This window comes from Thunnus maccoyii, chromosome 12, assembly GCF_910596095.1.
Source record: "Thunnus maccoyii chromosome 12, fThuMac1.1, whole genome shotgun sequence".
NCBI lineage: Eukaryota > Metazoa > Chordata > Actinopteri > Scombriformes > Scombridae > Thunnus > Thunnus maccoyii.
Genome location: NC_056544.1, coordinates 8,773,602 through 8,794,934, shown reverse-complemented (window position 1 = coordinate 8,794,934; position 21,333 = coordinate 8,773,602). Strand labels below are relative to the sequence as shown.

The following is a 21,333-nucleotide window of genomic DNA, read 5'->3' as shown; positions in this document are numbered from 1 at the left end:
GTTCACCTCCAACGTATCCCACAGTGTTAACAATTCAACCAAACAACACAGGCAAGCAAGGGCACTATTACATACTGTTTGTACGGTCTAACACTAATCCAGGCCACATTGGAGTGTCAGGTAATAATTACACAGAAAAAAAAGAGACAATTAAATCCACTCTGACAACCGTCTCTATAGTGACTTTACATTCTTGGCCTTAGATTGCATGAAACTACAACAACAACTTGATGTAAAAAATGCTGTTGAACTTTCAGAACTCTAAATCAGTCTCTAAACTGTGGGACTGTCTGTTTCCAAGAGAGGACAGATATAAATTCCCTTCATGTCCACTGTTTTGTTTAGATGGAGATATACAGCAGCTTTTTCTAAATCTAATCTTGGGTATGAACCTGGATGTTTAACAACCAGTGGACATATTACATGAGTGAACTTTAAATTTCAAAGCAATGATGGAAAGTGACACAAAATGTGGGAAATAATGCTGTGGGAAAATTATTAAAAACTAGGCTCAGACCACCCAATGACTGGTTTGAACAAAATACATGTTAGCAGCCTGGCACCAGGCATAAACATGTAATTACTGAGGACATCCAAAAGAGCAATTATAGGGACAGTAACACAACTGTTTTTGTTCAATAATCAATTATTAAAAGTGACGGCAAATAAATACGATTGCAAAACCTGCAATCAAAAAAGAAAAAGAACAACATGTTTACAAAGATTTACTAATAATTTACCACCACTGGCGACTGCTTTGCCCCTGCCCACCTCAAATACCCAATCACAGGAGTGGCTGATCTGTCAACACTGTCTGTATGAACACAACACTGGGTGATATAATAACCAAATTATCAATATTGCCCCCATTTTAAGTTGCTGGCATAGGATTTGTGTGTTTTTCAGCCTTACCACTAAATAATTGACCAGTGTTGGCGTCAGTAACAGCAGGTTGTAGATAGTACAATAATGTACCATATTACCGCTGGATATTAGCTCTTTCTAAAACATGACTGATGTGACTCAGACAACAAGAAAAAGCCGAATTTGTCCCAGACAACTAAACTGGAAAAAATCTGTGCCTCTGACTTAGTCAGCACAGTCATGACCAAAACAAATAGGTCTGCACTTCCTTTCCCCTTCTCTCCTTAAGCTGATATTTTCACAGCTGCAGCATAAAGACATTTTTTGTGGATTCTGGGGTTTGAAAAGTTAACAGTTCTTGGCACCTGGGAATTATGTTTGTTCTTATTTCAAGGTGAGCAGCAGACAGAAAGTCAGGGTTTGTGTGGTGTTGCCAATTTGTCTATGACCCACTGGGGGGGGGGGGGGGGGGGGGGGGGGGGGGGGGGGGTTGGTTATTCATGGTAACCCATGGCTGAAATAAACCCCTGGCTTCTTCCAGAATTAAAATACTTATTACTTACTTACTAATTACTTATTGTATAGACAAAAGTTTGTCTCATGACATGCAACATTTATTGTGAACATTTCATTATATTTGACCTTCGATTTACTCCATAATATCTCTCATGGTATAGCTGTAGATATATATATATATAGGACTTATAGACTATTATATAGGGTGTGTTAAGTGTCTGTGGTACTCAGTCAGTAAGATCAGTGGTGAAATAGTGAAAGTAAAACTCAATAGTTCACTATAAAAAATACTCCATTTAAAGTAAAAATCATGCGTTCAAATTTTTACTTGGGTAAAAGTACACAAGTACTTTATACACTGTTGGGTAGTTTTATGTAAAGCAATGCATCATATTCATGAACTCACATTTTCAATACATATTCTTAATCTGTGAAATAACCAGTAACTAACAGCTGTTAAATAATAATTGTAGTGGATTTAAAAGTATAGTAGTTCCCCCTGAAATGTTGTGCAGCAGAGGTATTGACAGCATAAAATGGAAATACCCATGCAAAAGAACAGTATTTGAGAACATGTGCATAGGTGCTTTCCACCATTAACACTGACCTTATTTTAACCTCAGCGTTGTTTTGTCTTATGTAGAGCAGTACAGTCTTAATTAGATCTCTGCTGTTACTATATGTTATCTTCTCCAGTCTATAACGACCTTATAATAGTTTTCACTGCACAAGAGTAGCGTAAACATATGTAGTGAGGGGGGAAGCGCTTCTTCATATGCATGTAGATTCTGTCAGTTTCAAGAAGCACATGTGGCTCACCTTCACAAATGGACCAGTACGGACAGGATCTGACATAATTTATTGGGCGCCAGAACACACCTAAGGAAGTGACGTAAACAGCCACGCTGGCCAATCCGATGGAGATAAAACTACGAGAAGCATGGTCAAGGACACCGGCTGAGCAAGAGCGATAGCAAGGAAGCAGCCTGGAGGAGAAACCTCGTGTCAAGGGGGTGCCACTGAAGAAGTCAGTCGGTTTTAGCAGTTTTGAAGCGAAGGTGAGAGTTTTATCCGTGACAGACAGTTCGTTGCAATAGTTCAAACTGAGCTTTAGAACTGTTAAAGCTAATTATACTAAAGTACTAACGTTAACCACTGTTTCAAAGACTGCCATATGGGCGACTCTATGTTATCGTTTTTATCTGGAAAGTGTAGAGAAATTGCGATTTATGTAACATATTTCCGATATTCTATATCTTATCCCTTTACTAACATTTTAATGCATGCTACCCTCGTCAATGCAACGCTAATGCTGTCGTGTCAAGCTTGTTCAACTGAAGCATGCGGCAGCGGAGGCGGTCACGCCACCTCCTCTGTCGTAGCTGTAACCTGGTTGTTACACATTTCCTCCCTATCATTCAGTATTTGAAGCGGTCCTCTCAGCGTTTGGCTGTCACGTTGCCATTGAAACAAAGGCGCCATAACGAAGGAAGCCAGTAGTCACGTTCAACAACCTCGGCTTGGTGTGCTGCACTGCGCCGGTGTTAAACACGTCCAGTTTCTATGTATGACTCGTCCTGCACTGGGCAATGGTGTCACTAGGTAGACATTACAATGTCCCTGTTTACTGACCTTGACAGGCAGCGGCATAGATAAGCTATCTCTACTACAACATCCATGGCTGTAACCTCCAGTCTAGACTTTTTTTTCCCTTCAAATATGCCAATCTGCTTGTCCACTTTTTTAAATTAAGTGAAGCTAAGCAGCTTTTTCCCCGTCAAATGTGTATGACAGGAACTAGATTTGGTTATGGATGAGTTCACCCGAAGGCAGCATAGTGTGATGTTAGTCATGACTAACATACCTAACACATTGTTCAGACTAGCAGCAGGTGAATTTGACAACTGTTGTGCTTTAGACATGCTCTTCTCTGAAAAGATCAATTGATTATTGGCTCTCATGCATTTTAGGCTGCATGTCAAACAGCTTTAATCATATTAAGAGTCCTCCTTCTGGGTTTAGTAGAATCTGTAGCGTCATTAGTCATTTGAATCTTTCGTTTCTGACTCAATTTTGATCAGCCCCTACCACAAAGATTGGTGTGTATTTGGCACACATGCACACTGTGGTGCCACCTGGTGGTGATGGGGGGGGGGGGTCTTGGATGTACAGTAGAGCTGCAACGATTAGTTGAAAATTAATCACAAAGTACTCTACTCTACTCTAATATCCAAATTCTCTGATTAAAGCTTCAAATGTGAATATTTTCTGGTGTATTAAGTCATCTATGAAAGCTAGCTAACTTGGTTGGGACAAAAGATACTTCAGGAAGTCACCTTGGGCTTTGGGAAACATGTACTGACATTATCAGACATTTTATAGACCTAATGACTTATCATAATTGAGAAAATAGTTGACAGATTAATCGATAATTAAAATTAAAATCATTTTTCTCAGCCCTAATGTACAGGTTGGACCCATTGCTGACCACCAGAACCTGGATTTTAGTAAGAAAAACTTGCTTAAAGCTAAAGACTAGAGGTCATTGTCTTTTCTGCATAGAATACAAATGCATCCAGTGTTGCTACTCATGTCTATAATTTAGAATGTGCTGCTGTTTTTTTTTTTTTTTCTTTCTTTTTTTTTTTTTTCTTCCAGAATACTCGTACCAGCCTAATAAATGGGATTTGCCTGCCTCACTGTTCTACTTCTGGCTCACTTTCCCATGAGCTACTTGGAGCTTTTCTCCAGTGTGACTCTCACATGATTTGCCACTGCACAATGACTCCTACGCACCCCTGACCTCTCCTCCTCTCTTCTCCTGTTACCCCCCTGACGTTCTTCTCTTTTTCTCACCATCTCTTTTTGACTCCCACACGTCTTTTTTTTTTTTTTTTTTTTTTTTTGCAAAGTTAGTTGGAAAGAGTTCTGTAGCAAGAGCCCTGTAAGATCAGACCAAATTCTGATTCAGTGTTTATTAAAAAAAAAAAAAAGTTTTTACTGGGGATTTTGGTTGGTGGTTAACAAATAAATTTTCAAATAAATCAAGATTTTGAAAATATTTGCTGCTTGCTTATAGACATCTATATCTAACTGAGTTAAGTCATAATTGTCATTTTTAGAAGGGTGCATTTGAGTGTGTACATTTATTTAAAGTAAGCAGGCTAATTGGTTATACATGAAGTGTCATATGTTCGGTGCAATGCAGCACACTGGAGCTTATGATGTGAGTTATAATTGAGGCTCAGTCTTTCAGCTGTAGGATGTTATGCTGCCTATGATATATATCATAGGGTGCATGCAACTGTGTTGATAATGACTTGTGGGTTTTGTTCAGTAATGCAGTTCTAGAGAACCGTGTGAAAGCTGCCATATGTTGTTTTTATTGTAGATCTGTATCAACACAGATAATGAGTCTCACTTAAAGTGGAGCTTGGTTTGTTCTGTATCTACGATTTCTCAAATGATTTGACTTAATCTCATCCCTTTTGATAGGTGCATATAATGCTCAAAAAGACTTGTCCTTTGTGAAACGGTGCCATTGTCTCTGATGGTTTTTACTTCCTGATTTTCGTGCAAATTTCCAGTTAAAAGTTCAGACACTAGTCAAACAGGTATTTGGACACATGGCTCCACATGAGCAGAATTTCATAGAAGCCCTTACTGTAACAAGAAGAAAGAAGACTAGTTTTACCAGGAAGGAGTTGATTATGGCTCTTCTTGGAATGAAGAAGTGATGTTGATCACACACACATTAGATGAAATCACATGCCGTTTTACAAAATGTGACAACAGATTGTTCTTGCATGAATTGAGGCATTGCTTCACTACAAGATTGCTGAGCAGTTTGACTGTTGCGATGTATATACATGACAGTACAAAAATATTATGTTAAGTATAGGTATATTTACAGCCTGACCATCTGCTGATGGCAGAGCCCTTTAGACACATAGGCCACCATAATGATAGTTATAGTTATGGTCATGGTAGATGTTGTTGTTAAGACAACACTGATGAATAATGATTATGTAGTAAAATGTTGTGAGTTGTTAATGACTAACTCTTGACTGTCTCGTACATGTTCACACTTGCCCTGTTGGTTCAAACCAGTCAATGTAGTAAATTAGAGTGATTTAGTTACTGTATCTCAATGACTCTCAACTGAGTTTACAACAGTGGTGTTGTAATGCTGGAACAAAAGATTTCTTTGCCAAAAAAATTATGAAATAAAGGTTACCTAACCTCGTATCAAAGGGATTGGTTCAGTTACTGAGAGCACTACAGGGAAGCTACATTTGCAAAATGTTTGACCAGGGAAACCACACAGGACTTCACCGCTCACACTGACAGTGATCTTTAGTCTGTGTGTTGGCCTGTGCAGTCCTTGAGGAACTTAAATCATGCTTATTAGCAACTGGCTTTGATTGCCAAATATGCTCTCTTGTTAAAGCTCAGGGGACCATGCTGTCCTGCTGCCCTCATTTAGCATGACTTTCTTACAGGTCATGCCTGCCAGTGTCGTTCTCAGAAGGGTGTGAACCAAGTTTGGTCATATCTCTTCTGCACACATGTATCCAAGAACATGGCCGCCCTCAAGGACATAAAGCATGTCCAATTGGGATCAAACTGTAGTGTTTATGCATATTGTGTGTGTACATATGCATTTTCGATGTGTGTTCCGTTAATTGCTAATTTCCATAGGTCTCTCAACTGAAAGATTAGCTAATCTGATTAAAGTATTAGCTTCACTAAGGCCTGGTATGTTTGGTATGTAAGATTATAGACATAGTTCTGCCCACCTTAGTGAGCAATTAGCTTTACAAAGCAGCTAAGTCTCGTCTGATACCACTTTTTAAAGTCCATATCCGTCAACCATGTGTTGCAAAGCAGGCTATGAATAAGAAAAATGTGAGTTTACTCATTTGTTTTAGTTTGACCTTTTCGAGCCAATGTAGGACTGTATTTAGTGGGGTTCCTACAACCTCTCAAGGTTATAGTCGAGTCATGGGGTGATCTGAGGCCATGCCATGTTCTAAACTTAGCTAGCAGTACTTCATAATGCCTGGAATAGCCAAAGTGTTTTCTGAGCTGTGTTATTGTATGGCAGGGTTCCAACATGTGTGCAACCTCATTTGCTTTATTGAAACACTGTTGTAGTTCAAGGGTAGGCTCTTTATCTATGCTATCTTGAAAACATGCAGTTGGAGTTAAGCAAGGCCATGCTTTGGCACTGTAAATTGGGGCAGGCAAGCCTGCCTGTGTATTTGTGTCCCCTTGGCTCACACTGTTTGCCCACACAAGCTCTCCTCACGCAATGTCCAGTTTGGGATGTCCTTCCAGTGGAGCTTGTAAATTGGCCCAAAGGGGTCATTAAGTTTTTCTGCTGTTGGCTGTATAGCCCATGTAAGAACTGGAGGAAACCTCAGTGTCTTTGTCTTATCTTATTTTCAGTCTTTGCTTTACTTCTGTTTCATGACTTTGTTTACTCTGTTTGGACAGTTAGGACACAATACACGAATAAAGTTGTGAGCCAAATTAGGCCAAATTTGGAGAATGTGGTTTAACTTGAGCCTATTGTCAACAAAGCAGTGTTTTATTCTGTCGAAAGATCAGTCAGTGTGGTAATGTTTTAACCCCTGAGGCCATATAGTTCCCACATAAGTTGATTGTTGAGAGTTGTTAGATAAGCCAACTCCAAGGATTGATAAGACCCAGGTTTTTTGAGAGCTTTTGGTCTGTTTTGTTCTTTGAAAGTCAGGCAGGTTAGGGGAAGTCACAAACTCTCTCTCAGTCAAATCAACCTGTCTGCTCTGCTCACTAGAACTGGGATTAAAGTTTAAGAGTTGGTTTGCTTATGGCCGGTTGGTTGGTTTTAAAGTGGAACTCTGTTAAACATTGGTAGCTATTCATTGACACACCTTAGTTAGAGGAGTTTCATAAGGTCAGTCATGAAACATATTTGCATATGCTTTGATTTGAATGGTAATTTGGTTTCCATTCATTTGGGCGAATAGATGAGAAGAGAGCCCTCTATAATCCACCCAAAGATATAAAAAGTGCTTAATATTATAGATTGTGTTAGTGATTAGGTGGTGTCTTGGTAAATTAATTGGTCAATTTAAATCTGATAATTATTTTAGCACAACAAACCATTTATTACATTTTTTAACTCCATCCCGAATGACTCCTTAAAATCAGAATTTCTAAGCTACGTATTCACCAAGAGATGGAAACCAAACAACAAGGCACAATTCTCTAAACTCGTTACAAAGCCTAATAATGTTTGTTTGTCTATAATGATTCCCTATCAGCTATTATACTTTCTCTTTCCAAACTCATTTTTGCTCTCTACATTTAGATTATTAACCAGAGTAAGGGTGGGAATCACAGATGAACTCATGATACAATACTATCATGATATTCTTCCCGCAATAACGATACATCACAACAAAGGCGATTCTGCGATACACAATATATCACAAAGAAATAATGTACGATATATCATGATATCTGTAACTAAAGAAAGGAAAAAAAAATTCAAAGAACAGGAAATGGTCAGTGTACAATGTTTATTAACAGTACATTAATTTGTCAGAAAAGAAATGCCACCAAGTATAGTATTAGTATTGTAGTATTACAGCACTAATATCTTCAGCCTCAGTCTGTGCCCCTCATAAAAAGCTGCTGATAGCGTTAGCAAGTCTGATAAGAGACAACAGGGAGGCAACATTGTGCTAGTAACCCAAAGATTTATTAGTTTTCTGTGGCAGTAAATGCAACACACTAACTGTGTTATATTCAGAGCTTTACAGCTACGGCTACAGCTACGTACTGATACTCCCCCACAGACACACACACACACACACTGGAGAGCCTCTTGTAGAGCCACTAGCTAAGCTACAACACAGATACCACAGAAACACTTACAAAGGGCCATAAACATACTTCTAGTGACTGTCAAAGCCACAGGACTTTCTGTGTTTCCAGCGTGGACACGGAGAGTCTGACAGCAGCAGCTCATGGCTGGTTATTTTGCTTGCATTTCTTCTTCATTGTCATGTACAATTGCCATCCATCTGACCAGTCTGTTCAGCGCCTCCATAAGGAAGTGGAGGATAGTGGTAAGCCAAAGTAGCTTAATCAATTTTAAGCACTTGTCCTTTGTTTAAAATGTATCAATACTTGACGCCAGTGTATCATAATGTATTGCGAGTGGAAATATTGCGATATGTTGCAATATTGATTTTTCTGTCCCACCTCTAATCCAGTGTTTATTATTACACCAGGATTGTTGTAACTTTGTACTAACATATGGTTAACATCCCTTTTGTACAAACCATATTTGAACATTAAAACCAACCCTTCCCACCATTGTACTTTTACCGTGAACAAGGAAATGATGCCACTGTTGTTCGTTGGGTGATTTCCCAAAAGGGTAAAGATGTCATTGCAGTAGAATGGCTGCAGTGCTGGTTTTGCAGTCATATCAGTTAACAAGTACGCTTCCAGTGAATAGGGGATTCAGGTTTTAAAGCTGAATATAGCAAGCTTTCATTTCACGCATGTTTCTTAATCACCAATTAAAACAGTCTAATTCTTCTCTTTACATGTGTTACTACGTGTATATGTTATACCTCCATACCTTATCATCACAAAAGGGTATGTTTGAGTGTGTGATAAGAGAGATAAGAGAGTCAATCTTGTTTAGACTTGACCACTGAAGTCATTTACAATGTCTACTACTAAATTGTGTTTTATACTGACATTACCAACATTACATTGTATTTGGATAGTTAACTTGTATCATGAATTAAGCTAATACCTCATGAGACAGTGTAGTCAGTTGGATTCACAAGGTCACTGTAGTAACCTTAGCCAGTGTTCAAAAACAGCAGCGGAAGACCATGAAGTGACCTTGCAGTGTCCAAGTGTTAAATGTCTGTGAATCAATAAAAATTCACTGAGTGGTCAGAAATTCTACACAATGGAATTTCTTCTCTCATACCTTTTTTATTGTACATTTATAATAAATATAGTCATTCTTTTGATATGCAAATGTTGATTATGTGTAAGAACTGTGCATAAAAAGCAAAACATGTGAAAGGAAAATGGTTCCACTTTCCACGTGAAGCACCTTACACAATGAACCTCCCTCTGGAGGATGATCACATGCATGGCTCTTATTACATTGGTTATGGATTGCAATATTTAAGAAAATATACAGAAGACTTGCATTTCAGGTCATGTTCTTCTGTTAAATTTGAAACCTTGCTTTGTTTGGCTTCTCCCTCGATCATTGAAGCGAGTGGGAAGCAAGTTATTCTGTTATTGTATTATTCTGGCAGTGGAGTTCGCATGGAGGCATGGAGCCTGTGTTGACCTGTGCTGGACACTGGTCTTTTGTGCCCTGAAACAGTGGTGCCTTTCTAGTTAGCAGCAAAGGAAACCCCATGGTTGTTTAGACAAGAGGTGGGGCGCATTCTTTCGACACCCCATTATTCCCAGAAGTGAAACAGTAACACACTGTAGGGAAATAAAATCTTAAAGTAATATTCCACCTGTGTTTCTTGAGGTATAAAACATTCATCCCTTGTAGACTTGAAAGGTGACTGTTCTGATAATCATACTAAAAGTCTAACTTTTCTTGTTCGCTTCGCTTTTTTAGATTCCTGTGAAGCAGCAATGGACCAGGCAAGGTCAACAATATCGAAAATTGTGAGTATTGTTATCAGTATTATAATTTTTAATCCTAAAAGAACAAACCTGTCTTTAAGGAATTATCCTCTCCATAATGGGGTGTTATTGTTACACCCTCTGGAATGACTATTATTGAAGTGCCACATAGCATAATTGAATGTTTTTCTTTTCATCTTGGGAACAAATACTTACTGCTTATTCTCGACACCATGCTGAGTAATTATTTGGGACTTGGAAGTAATTTCAGTGCAGTTGATGACTTATTATTTTAAAAGTACTTACATTGAAGTACGTAGTAGAACACTGCAAGAATTACAAGTTAGAAAAAATCTGCACCACTTTCTACAAAGGCATGTTTTTATAAAGGGTTTATAATTCACTGCTTTCAATCACTTAAATACATTAACTGTATCAGAATAAATAAATTTAATAAATCATTAATTCTTTATAGATAAGTAATAAGCCTTAAATAAGAAATATGGAAACCTACAGCTGTTTTATCAGTGAAGCATTTTATCAAAATTGAGCACACTTTTGCACTATTCACATTTTCTTTGTAACTTATTATAGATCCATTGAACTAACAATTAACCATGAGCTGATAGCAAAGTACACATCAGTCAATGTAAATGCCAAGAAAAACAACACAACAATCATGTGCCAAGATGGATATTCAACATATCCATGAAATAAGTGACATGCATCACTATAGAATGTCAAACAGCTGTAAAAACAAAATCAATCTTTGATATCTGAGGGAAATAACAGAAGGTAGGAAACTGAAACTGAGTACCACACAGTCGGTTCCACTAATGGAGAACTACCTCCTGTTTTTCTGTAAGTAGGTGGGGAAGATTTTTAACACAAACTGCAAAATAAATATTATTTAACTTTTTTCATTTATATTTTATTTTCTATTAACCAGCATAATACATTTGTATAATTTTATCACAATTATAAAATGATTTTTTATTTTAGTTAATATGTGAACTGTAATGGAAATGGGGAGAAGTTCCTCCTGGTAAGAGGAGTGCCTGCAGTTTCCCACAAATGCTGTATATTTTTTATGCAATAAAGGAAGCCTAACTAACAGTTAATAAGATGTAAGCAGACTTCTATTCTTTGGGAAGTCGTCTGGTCATTCTAAGGCTTTTTTTTTTCAGATGGTACATGACTGAATGGTCCATTGAAAGGGGTCTATCTGATGCATTTCAGAGCTAGCTAAAATAAAAGGAACTAATGCTGGAGGTAGATGATGAACAACATATAGTATCCTCAAAGCTATTAATGACTTATTACAAATAAGCATTAATTAAGGATGTATTCACATAAATAAAGCAGTTAGTTACAACTCATAAACCTGGTGTAAATTATGGCTTTTTTGAAAAGGGTACCAAAAACTGTACAAACCACTCTTGGTAATAGATTCTAGCTCATGCCCTGAAATCATAGGTTCCACTAACAATGCATAATATTATCTGCTTTGCATGTGTTCCTAGTTAAATGAGACCAAATTTTCTCCTCATCCCTGCATTGCTCTGTCATTATAGTTTAATGGGGAGCCACACTCCTACACACGTTTCAACTTGACCCAGAACATGGAAGGGGATAACAGCCAGGTGGAGATGAAGCTGTCATCAGACATGGATGAGGAGGCTGGGGAAAATGGCGTGGGGGCCCACCTCAGTCACAACACCAACCGCAAACCCTACGTGGCTCAAAAACTTGGACGCACACCCAAGAACCTCTGCTTCATGGCAGCCACCACCCTCCTCATCTTCATCATCGGTAAGAGGGGATAGTTGACTGGAGCAGCTGCTTTTAAGTTTGCAACTAACATAACTTGTGGAGTCCCTTAGGGATCAGTCTTAGGGCCACTACATTTTTTTTTTATCCAACCTTTGACTCAAAACTAAACTTTAAGGCTCGTGTAGGGCATTGCCACCGTATCTGCTTTTTATGTCTCTCTTGAGCAACACAGAGAGACTAATACAAACATCTATCTGTAGCTTTCAGGCTTTGGCATTTAGTAGTTGATTCAATAAAATGTATTTTACTGGGTGTGAGTGGAAAGAGTTTCTTGGGTGGTGTAAGGTAAACATAATTTACAGTACTGTCATTGTCAGTTGGTGGTATAGAATTTCAAAATGCTGACTGTGTGGTTTAGGCTATAATTTGATGCTTTTAGTCTGTCCTTGGCTCTTCGCCCTGTTCCTCCTTGTCATTGTTCATTTGAAACTACTGCTACATTCAGGATACTTGATTGGCTACCTCGTTCATCGGAAGAAGGAAGTGGCTCCCAGCTGTGCAGCCTCCGTGCTCCCTTTTGCAGAGGCTGCCGCCCACGAGACAGGTGCCGCCCCCCTCATGGACTGGGATGTTGTCAAAAAGCTCCTCGCTCAAAAATTGAGTGCATCCAACTTCGAAACTGCCTTCAGGTAAATGTAAACTCCACACACTGCCTGTGGAATCTGCTGTGAGACAACGTTAGCCTCTCCCACAATAACTGTTCTTCCTAACTTCTTCATTGGCACTGCATTTTAAAAAGTGAATCATTTTCCCTTGTTTTCTTGCCCCCATTTTCTTTTCCGCTCATGTTTTATTTCCTCCTATCCCAGTGAATTTTCCAGTGTCAACCACCGGGCTGGTTCTCCAGGTGATGAAGATCTGGGGAAAAAGGTACACAAGAGGTTTAAAGAGTACGGCATGAACACCTGGACTGATGAGCACTTTATTAAGGTGCAGGACCCCCCAGCTTCCGGCTTCAACAAACTTGTTTTCAAGAACGGGCAAGAGGAGCGGCTAGATGGATTCCTGTCCTATAGTGCAAATGGAACAGTAACGGTAAGTCAGTAATCCAAATATGAAAATAATCAGGAAAGAGAAAAATGCCGTAAAATGATTTTGATCAATTTAATGTGCAATTCATTCATTCTGTTAACAGTAACAAAAAACAATGGGGTAAAAACCTTTTTCTTTTTCTTTTGGTCCAGGGTGCCATCCTGTATGCATACTATGGACAGGAAAGTGACTTCAGGTTGCTGCGGGACAGGAACATCAACCTTAATGGCAGGGTGATGCTGGTCAGAGCTGGTAAGATCAGCTTTGCAGAAAAGGTGGGTGCTTTTCAGTAAGAACTAAGTAAAAATAATATCCCTGTAAACTTTTTTCCCTATCTTTCCCTTTTTCCTTAGTCAGTGTAAAGTACATGCTTTTGTGTCATTATTTTTCCATTACCATTTTCCTTTGTGTTTACAGGTAGCCAATGCTGCCAAAATGAATGCTTCTGCTGTGTTGATCTATGCAGACCTTGCTGATTACTCTATCGGAGATACCACTCAGCTCTTTGGACATGTGAGTGTGGACAGTTCTGTAGCTTCATGATGGAAGATGAACTCCACTGGAGAGACATATTTTTATTTTGGATGTTCATATTTAAGAGCATACCATCAACTGTTTGCATACATATTTAGTTTGTTCATTGTACTGAAGACATGAAATATATCAGACCGCATTAAAGGTACTCTGTGGAGTTTTTGACCAGTAGTGGTGTCGCCATGGAGCATTTTCTTTTATTAGTGGTTATATGTAATGTAGCAATATGGGACTAAGGCTTAAAACAAATCATCAGCAGGAATATTTGATTTCTAATAGGAGTAGAGAAAGAGAACAGAGTGTAGAAATCATTGTATAAATTGTGTGTTTTTTAGTTCAGCCTAAACGTTTGGCTACATGTTGCTGGGAAAATCCTGAGATTCGTCTGGAACAAAAACATTAAACATGTAACTGTCAAAGAGGTAAAACCTACATGTACTGTATGATGATTTCTCCATCTGTTCTGTCTCCCAAAGGTCCACATGGGTTCAGGGGATCCCTACACCCCTGGCTTCCCCTCCTTCAAACACACCCAGTTTCCTCCTGTCCAGTCTTCAGGCCTGCCAAAAATCTTGGCTCAGACCATCACCACACGTATGGCTAACAGCATTCTGATGTAAGTCTTGTGTACGCTACAGACCATCTGAAACAATTCACTAAAAAAAGATCACAATAAATGCAGTACCTTGTCTATCAGCTTCAGATATTCCTCTTTCCTCGCTCTGTGATTGTCTTCTACAGTTGGCCCTGTCATAGATTACATAGAGTAAATGTTTGTTGTCTGCATCTCACAGGAATCTGGGGGGTCAGAGTGTGCCACAAGAGTGGGGAGGTGTCACCAAACTGGGAGATGAGAATGATGTCATTACTGTGGAGGTCAACAACGTTCTTGCTGAGAAAAAGATAAATAATGTCTTTGGGGTCATCAAAGGGTTTGTGGATGCAGGTACAATGATATGTTCATTCAACAAATGTACTATGATCAGCCACACAGTGTACTTAAAAGAATGTGAATGACATGTTGTGTCATTGTGTTTCTATCTTAGATCGATATGTGGTTATTGGTGCCCAGAGGGATGCATGGGGTCCAGGTTTTGCTACATCAACCGTCGGAACCAGTGTCCTTGTTGAGCTGGCTCGTTCCATCTCAGACATGGTGAAGAACGGTAAGTCACAGGAGACTGCTGGTCTTTAGTTTATTATATATATTTAAGGAGTTGATGCACACTTCATATCACATCTTACCTTATATCTGCCATGGAGGACCTGAAGAAAGTCATTGGATATGCCTTTTCAAGATCTGTCAAGCATTTTCTGTTCTATTTTTGCTAATGCTCATTCTTTACTGCCTTGACAGATGGATTCAAGCCAAGGAGGAGCATTGTGTTTGCTAGCTGGAGTGCTGGAGAATATGGGAGTGTTGGCGCCACCGAGTGGTTGGAGGTGAGAATGACATGATTTTTGTACTTAAGGCTCAGCATTTTTTTTGATCATCAGCTTTAACACAGTAAAGATGCTGATTGGTGTTCGTAATCTTATCTTTTGTATATCCAGGGTTATCTGTCTTCTCTGAGCATGAAAGCCTTTTCCTACATCAACCTGGATCGCGTTGTAACAGGTATTTACTGTCATTGTTAGAAATATCTTCCCTCATCATTCTCCCCCCTACATGCACAATATCACCATTTATTTATAGGGGACAGTGCACATTAATCAACACTAACATTTCATCAACATCAATGTAAATGTGCTGGGATTAGCTCAATAGCTAACAATCAACAACAAACCCTATAATGACATGGGTATAGAAAACAAGTTAGAGTTAATAAAAATACATCCTTTATGAACACACATCTGAGTAGATTTTTACCATATTTTAAGTCTGATGCTAAAAAATGCTATATGCAGCACAGTGCTTCATCTCTATAAGTAGGGTACTCTCAGAAAGAAAAAAGCTGATTGTACAAATTTGCAGCATCTATATGGGACCATAAAATCACCTCTGTCAACTGTTCTTGTTTTCCTGGACGTGCTGTCCATGAGTTTAACAAAGTGTCTTAAAGGAGGGCTGCTGTTCCATCCATTAAATATAACTCCATATACTGTATAAAAATTGGCATATTACCTAAATGATCTCTGAATGAAATGAAAGTTGTAATATTAATCAGGTTTGTTTTAGACTACTATGAGTTTTTGTCTATAACGTGAAATGTGATTTTCAGAATGACTGAATTTAAGTCTCCTTTTCCAGGTCGGAATGGGTTTAAAGTAGCAGCCAGTCCTTTGATGTACAGTGTGATCGAAAATGCTCTGGCAGAGGTAAATCCACAGAAAGTAGACTTTTAATGAATGTGAAGTCAATTTAATAAAAGCCTGCAGTATTATTAGTTGAATACATATTAATTCATTTCATTCATCAATTTTTGTGAATTTTTGTGAATGTTAGGATACAATGTACAAACACAACTGTCTTCTCTGTAGGTGAAAAGTCCAAGCAGTGATGTGTCTCTGCGTTCTCAATATGGAAAAGGCAACTGGGAGTCGAATGTGTAAGTTGGTGTTTATACATCTCCATGACATCCACGCTTCTCTCACTAGTATCACATTCACAACTACAGAGCAAAGCTAAATCTGCATTTTGCATGTATTTGTTTTTCAGGATGGAGCCTCTGAAATTGGAAAATTCTGCGTATCCTTTCCTTGCCTTTTCTGGCATTCCCTCTGTCTCATTTGGGTTCACCTCTGGGAGTTCAGTAAGTTAGCTCACTGTACTATCAGTAAAATACATCTTTTTGAAGCAGAAACTCATAATCCAGGACAACCTTGTACATTGTGTTATTTGATCAAAGTCTGAGTAATCCTTTCCTAACTCTAATCCTCAACACATCTTGATTTGCCTTCTCAGGAGTACCCGTACTTTGGCACATTGCTGGATACCCGGGAGAAGTTGAACTCGGCCACGTCTGGCCAAGTTCCTCAGTTGGCTGAAATTGCGGCCCGGTTTGCAGGTCATATGGCACTGAGGCTGGTCCATGACCATCTGCTGAGGATGGATCTGTCAATGTATGACAAGATGATACGTACTCGTGTGGCTCAGATCAACAAGAAAATCAAGGAGGTTCAGAGGGTAGGTGTCCAGTTGTGATCCTGGAGATTCAAAATCAAGTTTTGTAAAGTACCAGATTTACCTGTTTTTTAATGCCCTATGATTAATTTCATCACTACTTTTTGTCTATTGCTGCTTTGACTGTGTAACTCAAATGTATCCAGAAGACGCACATGAATCTTGTGGTGAACCCTAAATCACCCCTGTGAATCTTCTGTGTTTCCAGTTGCAGCCCCATCTGCTGCCCAAGACTCTGACAGTGCAGTGGTTGATCTCAGCGTCTGGCTCCTACAGCCGAGCCTCTCGCAACCTGGCAGCAGACATCCAGAACAGCGACTTGGAGGACATCGAGATGTGCCGCATCATCAATGACCGCATCATGACGGTAAGACCTGTAGAGCACACATCCTTTAGATGAAATGAATGATCAGTTTTATGGGCTGTACGCTCTTGCTTTTAAAAAAGGAAATTGTATTATTTATTGAGCTGACAAACTTGTATTTTGAAAAAAATCCTCTTATATTGGCTCATCAGAAGCATTCAGAATGGTGTTTCTGGCTGTAAAAATTAAAAATGACCTGCACCTCTTGACGTACCAGTGGAGAGAGGCAACAAGAGAATAGGACATTTTTAGTTCAAAGGTTATGTTTCTTAGACTCAAGGTAATAAGTAAAATAAAAACATTAATGTTAAGCATCATACAAAACAGTATTCCAATGACTTTTACGAAACCCGTGTTTATCCTGTGCTCCTCCCCTCATTTCTGTAGGTGGAAAAGAACTTCCTGTCACACTATGTGTCCCCCAGAGAGACTCCTTTCCGCCACATCCTGCTTGGCTCTGGCCCGCACACACTCCAGGGGCTGCTCAACCACCTTGAAGCCCTCAGGAATGACAACCCTGAGGCTGAGGCTGACCTGTTCCGCAACCAGTTTGCCCTGGCGACCTGGACCATTCAGGGCTGTGCCAACTCATTAGCAGGGGACATCTGGTCTCTGGATAATGAAATCTAAAAATCCTCACACCATTGTTAATGGTTTGATCCAATTACCACAATATGAAAACCAACAAGCTGTTATCATTAACAAAAGTCGCAGTTACACAGCTTTTCAAATTGGCTGCACTTGATTCAGGAAATTATAAAAGTCACCATCAGGTCACCTCTCTTCCATAAATTTCAACACTTTAGTTAAAAGCTGCCTCATCTCACTTCTGACTGAAATTCTCCAAAAAGCCAAACATTAATGATATTACTTAAGCCTTCAGCCTTAACACACAGAAGTTTCAGTAGTAGGTCAGTACATATTTCCCACTTTGGAAAGAAAAAATCTTAAATAATTGTGGTACTTTAATACCACATCTTGAATACTTTGGTGCTAGTAACGTTTACCTTCAAATGCCAATGTTATGTGGTAGTACTACATAAACTAGTGTTACCCTATGAATGAGTTGAATGTAGTGAAAGTGATGCTTATTCAGCACAGTATTAGGTCAGAACCACAGGAATGGCTGTGTTTGCCATCTCAGATTAATAAAACAAAAGGGCAGTATAATACAAGAAACAAATTACTCTGCATTCGTTCACCACGAAGATTACAGTACAAAAGTGCTGGTATTTCTACTGCTGCTGTAGCCTAATTTCAAACCCGAGCTGGTTAGTGTTGGTAGCTATAATTTCATACTGTGCTGAAATATGCTACTCATTTTCAGAGATTCAGACATTGTTGTAAGGACTGAAGAATAATTTGCAATAACACGGCAGTTGTGTTTCACAGAACACGCCTAAAAGTAGATTTGGAACAATAAGCTGTCGTTACAAGACATCGTTCAATACTTGTGCTGCATTAATCTTTAACGAAAAGTCCTAATTACATGCAACAATTATAAAAAGTATAAGATATAAATCTGAATTTGTCTATCATCTGAATTATCCACCTCCTTACATTGAGGGCAAATCTCTGTAGGCCTCTCAAAACCTGAGGGAGAAGGTCTTCAACCACGTGGCACTGAAACAGAAATCGTACGTCTATTTATTGTGTTATTTATTTATCAGTGGCAGGGTTCACTATAAATAGTTTTTTTATTGCCTTTTTATAAGAAATGTATAATTATCGGGAGCAGTGCCTTCCATAATTATGACAGTTATACTGTCGAAATGACAAAAGCAGCATCTGCTTAAAGAAGTGAACATGTTGACCGACGGTCGGTACCGAACACACAAGAGCTTCAACAACTGAGGTCATATTTTTGTCTACTTAACTGACACTGGATTGGTCTTTAAGGCAAGGCCAACTCGCATATCAAACCTATGACAATATTCACTGAACAACTCAGGCTGTTGGTCAGTACCGGTCCCTTGGTACATGCACACTTCTCATCCTGACAACATTATCGGGAGCAGTGTCTTCCATAATGTGAAAAAGAAGAAGGTAGTTTTTGCCTACCAGTGTGTATCCGTATCGGAGGCAGTGCCCTCCATATTTCACTGTAGGGGTGGATGTTTTTATTATCGGGGACAGTGTTTCCCATAATGTGTAAATATACAATACATTGCTACACAATGCATCATCTTGCGCATCATCTTGAGATCTCTTCTATGATTCACAATGTACGTCTGTGGTTTCCTCTCAGACAGAATCACAGATCTTGAAAGAGTGATTTTCAACTTTAGCTCTTATAAAAAAACATTTCCATCTGTTTATTAAGTTGAAGGATCTGCGTGTCTGTCTTCTGTTCTGGATTTCTGTAGTTTTTTCTCATTTTTAAATCAAATCTTTTCTTTGGGCTGCATATTGAACTGCTATGGAAGGTCTTTTTTACTTCCAAGAGAACATGATAGAAATGTGTTTGGGACCACTGTGATAACAGTGGTGTGTTCCATAAAAGATCAGCAATCTGCAATGTGGGATTTTGTTTTTAATGATCCAGTGTGAAAGTACATTCTATCTTCTATTTTGATGTGTTCATTCATTGTTTTTAAAGAGATTTAAATGTGCCTTTTGTTTCATCACTGCATTATAGAGCCGAGTTTCTTCATTCAGTATATTGAGGCTTTTGAGGATGTATATTTGGCTTGTTTTTGTTTAGTTTTGACACTTCTGTATTTCTTTCTTTTTCCTGTTGTCTGGTAGAATCAAGTTACTGGTGTAAAAGCCTGTCATGCTACGACACATTTTAGATGAGAATGAAAGAAGGATAATGAAAATAGTGAAACCTGAAAGAACAAATGTATGACAGTAGATGACGAGGTAACCCCCTCTCTCTTTTTTTTTTTTTTTAGCTAATCTGGTCTCACTGTTGCTAATGATATCCCTCAGTAGAAAAACCTGATCTGTTAATCATTCATAGTCTGAGTGATTATGCTGATCTGCTGGGTTGTCATGAGACATGTGCTGGAAGTTGCATTTATGAAATTGGCAAATTACTGAGCAACAGCTAAAAAAGAAACTCTTCTATGAGAATGCAGACACAATTGGTCTTTATTTGGGAGGGCTTTCAAATTCTGTCAACATGGATAAATGTGTTCCAAAATTATTGTTGAAAATATGGATGTATATTTCTTTCCCCCTTCAAACTGTATACAAGTTTGTTTAGCTTTAAGTTTTGTTGCTGCAATAAACAATCACCTCACAACTGTTGAGTCTTTGAATGATCATTTGGATAAAACTGCTTTATCACTTGCTTTATCTGCAGTGTCCACTTTTAAAACTTCCTTCAGAATTGCATGACTGTAGGTTATAAATAAAGCTTCAAAAGTCTGGTAGCATGTCCTGAACAATGGCCCTGTACACACTGAAATTCATGTTCTATTTTGGCACATGATTCTAAAAATATGTCTTCTACTTTGTATACTTACTGCTGTACAAGTCTTTGGTTTATATAAGCTGATAGACATGTAAATAATTCATGTCAATAATTAATTAAAATATTATTCAGTGATTGCAGAACAGTCTGTGAAGACCCTCTTGAGACGGAGGTGACTGCACAATTCAGGATAGAAAATATAGTTATGACAATCTTTGACCAGATGATGGAGACAAAAACTAAATATATCTAAATAGTAGAGATAATAGTTTGCAACTGTCATCTGTATTCTTTCAGAAATGAATGATCACTTATGAAGTGTAGTTTTGGATTTAAATATGAGGTGACTAGTAGTGTAGTAATTGTGTCTTTTGGGGCTCATGTTTTGATTGCTTGTGGGTGAAACAGCAGAAAAAAAGACTTATTCATAATAAATTATGAATACGTTTATTTGCTGGGGATCTCATTGCACTCTTCATACTGTCTCTGTCCTTCAGAACCATGCTCATAGATTATAAATCTAAATACTTTTCAAAAACCAAATTCACTATTGTTACGCCCCATCCTTGGTCGGCCCGATGGGGCGAACAACAATCCACCATTTACCCAATATAAAACTTTTAACAAAGTAAAATACCTTTTAAAACACCCAAACCATGGGATTTATTAACGAAACACTAAACAACCAAGACACTAAATAAATGCAGTCAAAATACAACAGAAAAACTAACTGACATATAATCCCAGGTTGAGAGGCAAGACCAGCAGTCCACAATCAAGAAGCCTCCCACTGCAACAGGAACCTGGACATTTATAACCCTTCCTCCCTGGGCCAGGTGCACCTCATTGTGGACTGATTGTATAGCCTAGATGACCTGGGCGGAGCAATAGACAGGAGAGGAAGGAGACAAAAAACACAGGCAACACATACAGCCGTAACACTATGTTGACGCTGCAGTCATCAAGTGCAGT

General features: G+C 38.7%; 1 protein-coding gene across 1 annotated transcript; it reads left to right on the top strand.

Annotated features, from left to right (window-relative positions):
- Positions 1 to 2,284: 2,284 nt before the first annotated feature.
- On the top strand, positions 2,285 to 20,190 carry LOC121909478 (transferrin receptor protein 1-like). The gene is made up of 18 exons (XM_042430029.1): positions 2,285 to 2,438; positions 10,046 to 10,095; positions 11,628 to 11,865; positions 12,332 to 12,515; positions 12,696 to 12,921; positions 13,071 to 13,193; positions 13,336 to 13,431; positions 13,929 to 14,068; positions 14,247 to 14,398; positions 14,499 to 14,618; positions 14,810 to 14,895; positions 15,007 to 15,070; positions 15,704 to 15,771; positions 15,934 to 16,001; positions 16,112 to 16,205; positions 16,358 to 16,579; positions 16,785 to 16,943; positions 17,328 to 20,190. The coding sequence occupies exons 2-18, from the start codon at positions 10,063 to 10,065 to the stop codon at positions 17,568 to 17,570; spliced, it is 2,316 nt and encodes a 771-aa protein (XP_042285963.1). The 5' UTR covers positions 2,285 to 2,438; positions 10,046 to 10,062; the 3' UTR covers positions 17,571 to 20,190.
- The last annotated feature ends 1,143 nt before the right edge of the window (positions 20,191 to 21,333 follow it).

Coding starts and splice junctions, on each gene's coding strand:
- LOC121909478 (XM_042430029.1), top strand. CDS start 10,063: ATGGACCAGGCAAGGTCAACAATATCGAAAATT. Junction 12,516..12,695: donor AACTTCGAAACTGCCTTCAG/GTAAATGTAAAC, acceptor CTCCTATCCCAG/TGAATTTTCCAGTGTCAACC. Junction 16,944..17,327: donor TCAATGACCGCATCATGACG/GTAAGACCTGTA, acceptor TCATTTCTGTAG/GTGGAAAAGAACTTCCTGTC.